Raw genomic sequence first — 10,286 nt, forward strand, 5'->3', positions numbered from 1 at the left:
CAGTAAATGTGCTGCTTAATTATTACTGGTCTGTGTCCTGTGTGAATTACAGAAAATAAAATCTGTAATCAATCATGGTAGCAGCTAATTCATTTAAAATATTTATTAAAATGTATTTTGCATAATGTAAGAATTGCATATTACATCAGCTCAATTCTTTAGAGCTATAGAATATATGCAGACCAGCAGAGGGCAGTCACAGAGAGCAGATGTTCAAAGCAAATCAATACTGTAATTGTATTCCTATGGGAGCTGTTAATCTCTGGCAACAGGCTACACACTCGCTGTACAATTGACTTTGTGCCTTGTCAGGGAAAGGTGCATATGGATTAGAAAAGCTCTTTGCAAACTGAATGAATGCCTTCTCTGTATTTCAGAATAATGAAGGCCCTTGATGCTTTGTTCCCCAAATAAATCTGCTTCAAATGTCCACCAGTTTTCTCAGATCTCAGGCCAGGCAAGCAGATCTAGCAGCTATGACCTCTCCTGTATTTGGACTTCATACAAGACTCAGCTAACCCATGCAAGCACAGTGCACCACATGTCAGCTTTTCTGTCTGGAGTCTAAGAAATGGGTTGAGACCATTTAGACCCAAGCTTTCCGTGCTCGTGGATCACGTTTAAACAGGGCATAGTGCAGATACGACTCGATTCGAAAATGTAAACAAATAGATAAACTCAAAGCACTTAGGTTTAGTTGTTTACTGATCACTTGGTACAGCTCACCAGAGGACCATTCACAGCTCACCAAAAGGTGGAGGAGTCCCAGTTTATGCATGCAGACATGAAGGGGTTTGCATCACCTCCAGGAGGAGGGCATCATGGATTTTACTCATACATACAGATGGATGGATGGATAGATCTTCTGCCTTTACAGAGAACACTTCTTAATCACGTGTTGTGCCAAAAAGCAACTAACAACAAGTGGTTTCCTGTATTTGCCTAAAAACTGATGTAAGTGACTTGTTGGTCAAACATATATCTATGATGAATGATATCAAGTCATTCTGAGCCAGAAAGAGAATTCAAGTCACAAGGTAGAAGCTGCAGTCGGTTTTTCGGCAAAGAGACTTTTATATATCCTTTATTCATCTGGGTAAAATCTGTCATTAACATTAAAAATGTCTTTTTCAAAAGAGCTCTGGCTGAGAGGGCAGCAGAAAGATCAACAAATACAACATCACGGTTTTATGAAGATATTTTAAATGGCCATAGAGGCCTGAATTGATTATAATGCGGGTACAATAACGCAGAGCCATAAAGATATTTACAAATGGGACATTTCTTTGTTAACACTGTTTAAAAATTCAATGGACTACAGTCCGTTTAACAAAATAAGCAAATATATTACACATAAAAAAACATCAGAAATCACTTTTTGGCACAACACCTGTCCGGCTTGAAACCTTCAGCTGTCCAAGAGACTGACAGAGATTAAATGTTTGGGGATGTCTGTGTGGTATTTCACGTCCTGTGTAAAAAAGTACTATTTCTCTAATGAACGGAATTAGTCATGCAAAGGGGTTAACAGCAGAAATGGGGACTAATTGGTTGATTTACATATATTTTTATACACTAATGTAAATATAATATAATAAGATCATAATATTGTGATGTTTTGTGCATTTGCGGGCTTTTCTGTTAATCATTTAAACTGATACATAAATACACAGAGTACTGTGATGAAGCCACCCCTTTTAAGACCTTTTCAAACAACGGCGCTTTGTCGGATTCTTGCTTTGTGTGACACAGTTAAGCTACAACTGCAGGGATTAAATGGAAGCACATGATGATTCAACCCCGTGATTTCTCAGTTGGGTCATGGACTCATTCATTTCCTCTCATTTTCTTTTCTTTGTCTTCTTTCTTCTGGCACGGTAGTTCATTTTCTTCCTTTCTCTTTCTCCGCGCTGCTTTTTCCTTCAGTCCATCATGGCATCTCCGCGGATGGAGACTTTCTGCTGCCCGAACCGAGACGCGGCGACAGAGTTTGTGGTCACTTTTCAGCCCGTCTTATTCGGCGCTTTAAGTCTGGGAAGCGCGGCTTTAAGCCTCTTATTCGCTATTTTACAAATTCTACCAAAACGCAAAGGATACAGAAGACTCGGGCAGTATCCTCTGCCAAGGCCTGCGTCCTCCTCGCGGATATTGTTCATCATCAGTATATGTGACATATTGGGATGCACAGGTAGAGAAGAAACTGCTGGCATTGACCTACTTTTTCTCTTCATAGTTGAGGCCAAGATCGAGTTAGTTTTCGCAGCGTGGTTTTGCTTGCTGGATCTAATTACGCACGCACATACTTTCCTTTTAACCCCTTTGTTGCACTGCATTGCATAGGTGCAACTATGAGAAATGTGTCTGTTAAAAGAAAAGTGTGAGATTTAATCTGCAATAGTCGATGCTACATATATTTTTACAAGATAAAATGTGTGCCCAGGGTCATGAATTCAATTAAAATCAAAAGAACGAATCGGGATCCTCTCATGTGAGTGATGAAATAACTCAGAAGAACTGCTGCACTTTTAGTTGGCCTAGATTGATTGGAATGCGGCGGATTTCTCAAAGTCACACAGGGATGACACGATAATCTTTCCAAATACAAATGTAAAAAAAATTAAATGTAAATAAAAACAGTATTTAGTATGATTGTTTAGATTATTTCATATGTATTTTTGCTGAAATCCTTATCTGTGAGAAAGCAATTATTGGAAATTGTTTAGATTTTGAATTTGATGCCAGCACTTTTTTTTTTAGATGAGTGACAGCGGGCCAGTTTCCTTCACATACTCTTTCACCAAATATTATTTACTGATGTTTGAGAAAATGCAGGGTTTGGTTTAACATTGTCTTGCTGAAATAAGTAAGGCCTTATAAGGTCTTTCCAGTGCCTGCATGTGAATCTTTCATCACTAAATAGGCCTTCACAGAACAGTTAGTAGAGCATGATTGCATGGTATGCAACAGCGAGTTTTCCACTTCACCTATGCCCATCTTAAATGAGCGTGACCCAGAGTTGGCACCAGTGTTTCTGGATCTTGTATGTATTTTTTTCCCCCTTTGCATTGTAGAGGTTCAGCTCACATTTGTGAATGCAGCAATAAACTGTGCTGTTGGCCAGTGGTTAAAGTTAGTGTTAATGTCCAAGTCACTATTTAGTTCTTTGAAAGCTTGTTTTTGACATATGATCTCAAATTGTTGACTTGTGGTTGGCTCTTTTTTATGGCTAAAATTTATGGCTAAAATAAGGTCAGTTTCTTGGGATTTCAACTATTCAGTATAGTTTTTGACTTTGTTGAATCGAGTAGTCTGCATCTTCTGAATCTTTGATGCTATTGCATACTGTAAAGAATGCAACCATATTCTTTGAATTTTTATATTGAGAAATGTTATTCTTGTAGGCAGTCTATCAAAGAGTGGCAAACCCCTCCTGAGATGCTCTCTGAGTACTTATGATGTTGCTAATTAATAGAGTGAGCAGATATCAACAAAGTAAATGTGGGCCAAACACTGTTTGTCTGGAACAAAGTGGGACTCATTAACAATGCTGGAAAGTGGTCAAGTGTATTATATTTTAACATTTCAAACTCACTGGTATTTGAGCTGCTGTTGAGTCTGGTAACAGTCTTTGGGTTTCAGAAGGAGTGCAAACAAAGAGAAAAACTTTATATCTCAGTATTGTTTTATTCTCTTTTCCATCATATTTGCCAACATCTGCAAAACCTGTGATTTTCTGGTGACTTGTAACTTTCACTGATGGCATGTCCATTCAAATCCAGAATGGACATGTCATTAAAGCTTTAACGTTTAACCTTTTCATTTAAACAAAGGTTTTAAATGTTTTAAATTGTATACATTAATTTCTTTAACTTAAATTGTACACAGCATCCCAACCTCTGTTTTTTTTCTAAATGGGTTGATTTCTGTGTACTTGGTGCCCATGGAGATTCATGCACCGCTGCAGGGTAGCAGCTTGAAACCCGCTGATGACACAGATTAAAATGAAATACAGAACAGTAATAAAGATTCTGGGAGTGCTTCCATTGTTCCATTCGGCAGTGAAGCTAGGAAGTTTCATGGAGGAAATGGAAACACCCTTATAAAACACACCTGGTGGGCGTTAATATTTCCACATTGTAAAATAACTCTTGAAAGGACGCTGCCACTTAAATCTAATTAGTCAAAGCACTTAATAATAAAAGCTGAAAATAATAAATCTGTGGTGTTTTAAAAGTAATGAAACCCACACCAAGTTTACATCTCCTGGTAATGTTTTCGCCTTAATTATATTTGCTTGTAAAGCGGGATTTCCTCCTCAGCAGCTACAATTAAATATCATGCACTGTTTCCTTCTTGCAGGTGTCATTGTAAGATCATCTGTGTGGCTAGGTCTGCCAAACATCGTCGACCACATCTCAGTAGTCAACAACACTGATGTCTGGCCAGAAGTCTTCTGCGTAGGCAGCGCAGTATGTATTTTTTTGCAATAGTGAGATAGACTTATATATGCCTTGATAACACAGATGTTGCAAGCAGAGATGTGTAGTTATTAAGACAAAAGGATAGCAATAACTTTTACATTAGAAAAATTATTATAGAAAAATACACTTAGATTTGTTCGTTCCAATAATATTCACTTCACGCACAGAAGAGGTCATTTTGTTTAATGCATCATCACACATGACACCTGACACAAATAGCTGATAAGCCAAGTAAACAACACATCTTCATCAGTTATTATGATCTGTAAAATAAGTGTAAGGCATGCAATTTATGTGTTGCAGATGTGGATCCAGTTGTTTTTTAGCGCTTCTTTCTGGTGGACCTTTTGTTATGCGGTTGACGTCTTCCTGGTGGTGAAAACATCTGCGGGAATCAGGTTCCCCCCACCTCACCTTCCATTCGCAATTCATTATCACCTTAGCTTCTCCTCTGATAGGATGCAAGATGAGGCAGTATATTTTTACCAAGCAGAGTGTGAAACATTTTTCTCTCAAAATGCTCAACTGCCACCTGTATTTTTATATTTTGGTTTTCACAAGATAAAACTGGTTTGAATCAACTCTTTTATTCTAAACTAAAGGTGCAGGTTTCCATGCTGTCTATTGTTGCTATAGTCTGAGTTTTACAAGCCTCTCGTACTTCTCTCCCCACTCAGTCTTATTCAATTGCATTTTGTACAACAAATAAATGGGGGAAAAATATCCTCAAGATAAAGAACGACAACACGTAGTGTGAGCTTGGTCTCATGACTTTGGTTTTTTCTTCTCCCCCAACAGCACCATTATACTCTACCACATGATTACATGGGGCCTGGCTGTGCTGCTGTGTGTTGAAGGAGTGGCCATGCTGTACTATCCATCTATTTCTGAGTAAGATACCACTGACTGCTGTCCTGCTGACAGGCACATTTAAGCATCCGTTGGTGGAAAAATAGAAAATTAACATTTTCGTGTTCACATATTAACAGCCACAATAACATAACAGCAGAGAACTTATCAAACATATCAGTGATTCTAACCATGTCTTAAAAAACGTCATTATTTCCATAGAAAAAGTCTGCTGTTGTATGGCTTTTATTAAGTGTTAAATACAGCATTTTCTGACGTAGAGAAATATTACAATAATTCTGTTAACTATCACAAAGTTGATTTTTGATGCTGAATGAACTATTTCTCATGTTTTTTTCCTTCTCCCAGCTGTGAGCAGGGCCTCCAACATGCTATTCCTCACTATGTCACCACATACGCACCGATGCTGCTCGTTCTCATAGCCAACCCTGTGTTTTTTAATCGGACCGTATCTACTGGTGAGTTCCTCGCTCTCGAATTTCTCTGACAAATGCAACTTCTTACACATGTAAATGAGGGGAAATAAGATGCTTTCTCATCTCTCTCGCCTAGTGACATCTTTGCTGAAAGGACGACAAGGAATCTATACGGAAAATGAGAGGCGGCTGGCGAATGAGATAAAAATACGCTTCTTTAAAATTATGCTGGTGTTCTTTATTTGGTAAGTTAAGAACTAGTTTTGGGAAGGAAATAAATGCTTCTTGCTATGTAGTAAATATAAATCTAGTGCTACGAGCCGGCAGCCTGTTAACATAGACAGAAAATGCACCGATAAGATGAAACAAAATGAATCTATCAACATGTTAAATCACCTTTGTTTGACCCATGAACCGCACCGTATAATACAGAAAAATCTCACTTGATTTCTGAGCTGAGTGAACACTTTGCTAAAGAGTTTCTGGTCTCGTTTGCTTTTTTCATGTCTCTTTTAACACAAAATAGCATCATTTTATAAAATCATGGTACTGTTTGGATTAAAAATGGACAATTATAGAGTGCAGCTGCCAAGTGGTTTAGAAGTTGTTACCATATCAGTGTGACGTGTCCTCAATTTCTCATTCAGCTCCACCCCTCAAACCTAACCCAGTTTCATGGTGACTATGTACAAAACAAAATGGCAAAGAGTCCACTGAACTTTAAGAACAACCTAAGTGTTTCCACTGTTAATTCAGTTCAATTCAATGTTATTATACAGCATCAAATCACTAACAACAGCTGTTTCAAAGTAAAGATCCTACAATAATTGGGAGAAAGCCCCAACTCTCGAACGACACCCTGTGAATAACCTGTGAAGTTTATTCTGTGAAGTTTTGGTAGCTTGCTGGGCTGAAGCATCCAGGTGTGTGTAAACAATGCCACAATTCCCCAGGAAATTCAAAATACAGACCCCATGTAATGCTCAGATTAATTGCAAACAACCCATTAGCTAGATATCGGACTCTACAGGCCTCATTTAGCATGTCAAATGTTCATGAACTCCTCTAAATATCATAATATTAAAATGTCTGTGAAATGAGTGAAATGTAAGGCCATCTGTCATACTAAAGTTTGGCTGAAAAAATCTAAAACAGAACAGTTAAAAAAGAAAAGTCTTGTGATGGCCCGGTCAAATTCCAGACGTCAGTGCTGAAATGCTGTGGCAACACATTAAGAGAGCTGTGCATAAACAAATGCCTACAAACCTCAATGAATTGAAGCAATGATGTAAAGAAGATGGGGTTGAAATTCCTCCACACTGACGTGAGAGACTGCAAAGGTCATACAGAAAACAATTACTTCAAGTTATTGTTGCTAAAGGTGTTTCTACAAGCTATTGAATCGTGGGGTGCACTTATTTTTCCACAGGACTGGATAAAATAATGAGAAACCTTTTTCCCATGACTGTATGCCCGTCTTTTATATACTGCCTAAGGTTTAACCGGTTTAAAAACCAGAATGTAAAAAAACGTAGTTTTATGGATGGGTGATCCAGACTAATTCTTTCCACTGACAGCAAATTATCAGTCTTGGCAAGTTTTTTGGCAACTTCACACTGTAAGAAAGGCCAGGTTATATTTCGGAGGCTAGGTCGAGAAGTTATTAATCCAGTATTCTTTTAATAACTTAAATTTAACTGCATTAAATTTTGTGTTTATGAGGATGAACCTGAGGGCAAATTGATTTTTAAAACTCACACAGTCACAGAAACTAAAGCCAAGCCTGCTTAAAGATTTCAATATTTCAATTTCAGTAAACAGGCCAAAACATGCAAAACAATTATTTGTGATTTCAAACTTTTTATACCTAACCATTAGGTCTTTTCAATGATTTGTAAATAAGAAACATCGTTAACATTTTAATGTTCTTGTAATAAGATGTGGGGGGTTTTTTCTTCTCCGATGTTTTAGCTGGGTTCCCAACATCATTAATGAGAGCCTCCTCTTCTACCTGGAGATGCAGACAGACATCAGTGACAATAGTTTGAGGAATATCAGGAACACAGCGCTCATCACATGGTTTATCATGGTGGGTTTTAACAGGAAACCAGCGTACAGCACGCTACTTTAACCTGCATGCAATCCCTTGAAAACCTTTATATTCCACTCTTTCAGGGTATACTGAACCCCATGCAGGCTTTCCTTAACACCCTGGCCTTTCATGGCTGGACAGGCTTTGACATTGACTTCAGCCTGCAGCAGAGGAGGGAGCTGGTCTGGGACTCTGTCTCTACTTCAGCAGCTAACATGACTTCCCATAACCCTGTGGTGGGAACTACTCTGCTTTACCAGAGTCACGTCCAGGAATCACAGAAGAACATGATGGGAAACGGGCAACACCACTCTGATGCCATCAGCGTCCTCTCAGAAGGTAAACGGCATGTCAATGGTGGTAGCAGCTCGCCAGTATATCAGGGCTGGTGATGCTAAAAAGATATCAGCATCATATACTGTATGGGCTTCCTCCCCTTAATATGAAGCACGGTTTAGTATTTTCTTTGAGATCTGAATACTGTTATGTTTTGTCTTTTTTAAAAATAAATGAGCTTTATCAAGGTGTTGCAATGGCCTAGTCACAGTAGAGAGCCACTAAAGCAAACATAAAGCTCACTGTGATTCATTTGAAATAGAATTTTATATTGTACTGCTGTACTGTAGCTGACGCTTACTGGGTGGAACCATGAATCATGTTGTGACGTTACGCAACACCCTCCACAATTGTCTTCATTTCTTTTTTTTGATTTGTACTGAATGCAACAGCAATGGGAAACTGCAGAGCACAGGAAGTTAAAAGATTTTCTGTGGAGAATGAACTAAAGTGATTAGAACTTTGCTGCTATCGCTCTGAATGTGTTGCTTTATTTATAGATGACTGACATGCTGTGTAATTTCATCAGCTGCAGTTTTTCAAGGTGCTACTCTGGTGCCAAGCTATCACACAGCGCATTAAGTGCAGATAATAAACCGAGAGCAGTGGAAGCCAATAAGAAAGAAAAACAGGTAGAATACATCACTCTGTCTGATACTGACTTTTAGCCAGGAAAAATAAGGAGATTCGATTCTGCATATATACTTTCAACAGCCACTTTATTAGGTACGCCTGTTTAACTGCTTGATGTAAATATCGAATCAACCAATCACATGACAGAAAATCAATACATTTAGGCATCCAGACATTATTAAGATGATATGCTGAAGTTCAAAGTGAGCATCAGAATGGGGAAGAAAGGTGATTTAAGTAACTCTGAACACGGCATTATTGTAGGAGCCAAAGGGGTTGGTCTGAGTATTTCAGAAACTGCTGACCTTCTGGCATTTTCCCACACAACCATCTCTAGGGTTTAATGTCCAAAAGAGAGAAAATATTCAGTAAGCAGCACTTCTCTGTATGAAAATGCCTTCTTAATGCCAGCAGTCATAGATGAGTGACTCCTTCAAGCTGACAGGGAGGGAACAGTAACTCAAAATAACTATGGCAGAAGAGAACACATCAAACCTGGAAGCAGAGGGGCTACCACAGCAGAAGAATAGACTTTGGTGCCACTCCTGTCCAACTAAGAACAGGAAAGTGAGGCTACAGTTTGCAGAGGCTCACCACAATAGAAGATGTATTTTTAAATTTAAAAATAATAAAGTTGCCTGGTCTGATGATTCAGAAAAGCTGGGATTTGGCATGAACAACATGAAAGCATGGATCAATCCTAACTTGTATCAAAGCTCAGGTGATGTAATGGTGTGGGGCATATTTTCTTGTCACATTTTGCCCCCCTTATTATAAGCTAAGCGTTTAAATGCCACAGCCTGCCCGAGTATTGTTGCTGACAATGTTCATCTGATCATGACCACAGTGTACCCATCTTCTCACGGTTGCCTCCATCCCCACACTTCCTGTCAAGACTCAGATTTCTCAAACTGATTTCTCGAACACGACAAGGAGTTCACTGTACTCAAATGGCCTCCACAGTCACCAGATCTTAATCCAATAGAGCACCTTTGGGATCTGGTGGAACAGATTTGCATTATGGATGTGGAGCTAACAAATCTGCTGCAACTGTGCGATGCTATCACGGCAATATGAAGCAGAATCTGAGCGATGTTTCCAGCACCTTGTTGATTCCTTGCATGAAGAATTAAGGCAGCTCTGAAGGCAAGAGAGGGTCCAACCCCGTACAAGTGAGGCGTACCTAAAGCGTTCGATGTAGTATGCAGATTACATCGAAAAAAGAAAATGACGAGTTCATTCTTTGACTTTCCAGCAATGTATTTCACAAACACGTTTGCAACTTACTGTGACGCACTGCTTCACATCTGCTCTGTGATTCATTCTCTGCCACATGCGCTAAAAAAAAGGATGTGAAAATTGCAAAAAGGAATTGAAGCTGCTCTGCTGGACAAGCTGTGATAACACAATTTTCAATTTATGCTAAGCATCCATTAAGCTGCACCAGCTTATTAAAAA

The 10,286-nt window shown here is 38.8% G+C and overlaps 1 protein-coding gene across 1 annotated transcript in view; it reads left to right on the forward strand.

Moving 5' to 3' along the window:
- Positions 1 to 1,880: 1,880 nt before the first annotated feature.
- Positions 1,881 to 10,286, forward strand: part of gpr143 (G protein-coupled receptor 143) — a 9,847-nt gene continuing 1,441 nt past the window's right edge. The window contains exons 1-8 of the mRNA XM_005723590.1: positions 1,881 to 2,188; positions 4,360 to 4,469; positions 4,785 to 4,879; positions 5,280 to 5,372; positions 5,700 to 5,809; positions 5,904 to 6,012; positions 7,739 to 7,856; positions 7,943 to 8,198. Coding sequence (XP_005723647.1) covers positions 1,933 to 2,188; positions 4,360 to 4,469; positions 4,785 to 4,879; positions 5,280 to 5,372; positions 5,700 to 5,809; positions 5,904 to 6,012; positions 7,739 to 7,856; positions 7,943 to 8,198 — 1,147 coding nt within the window. The 5' untranslated portion in view covers positions 1,881 to 1,932. The remainder of the gene's footprint in view (positions 2,189 to 4,359; positions 4,470 to 4,784; positions 4,880 to 5,279; positions 5,373 to 5,699; positions 5,810 to 5,903; positions 6,013 to 7,738; positions 7,857 to 7,942; positions 8,199 to 10,286) is intronic.

This window comes from Pundamilia nyererei, unplaced genomic scaffold (assembly GCF_000239375.1).
Source record: "Pundamilia nyererei isolate P.nyererei 1_Seehausen unplaced genomic scaffold, PunNye1.0 scaffold00009, whole genome shotgun sequence".
Classification (NCBI taxonomy): Eukaryota; Metazoa; Chordata; class Actinopteri; order Cichliformes; family Cichlidae; genus Pundamilia; species Pundamilia nyererei.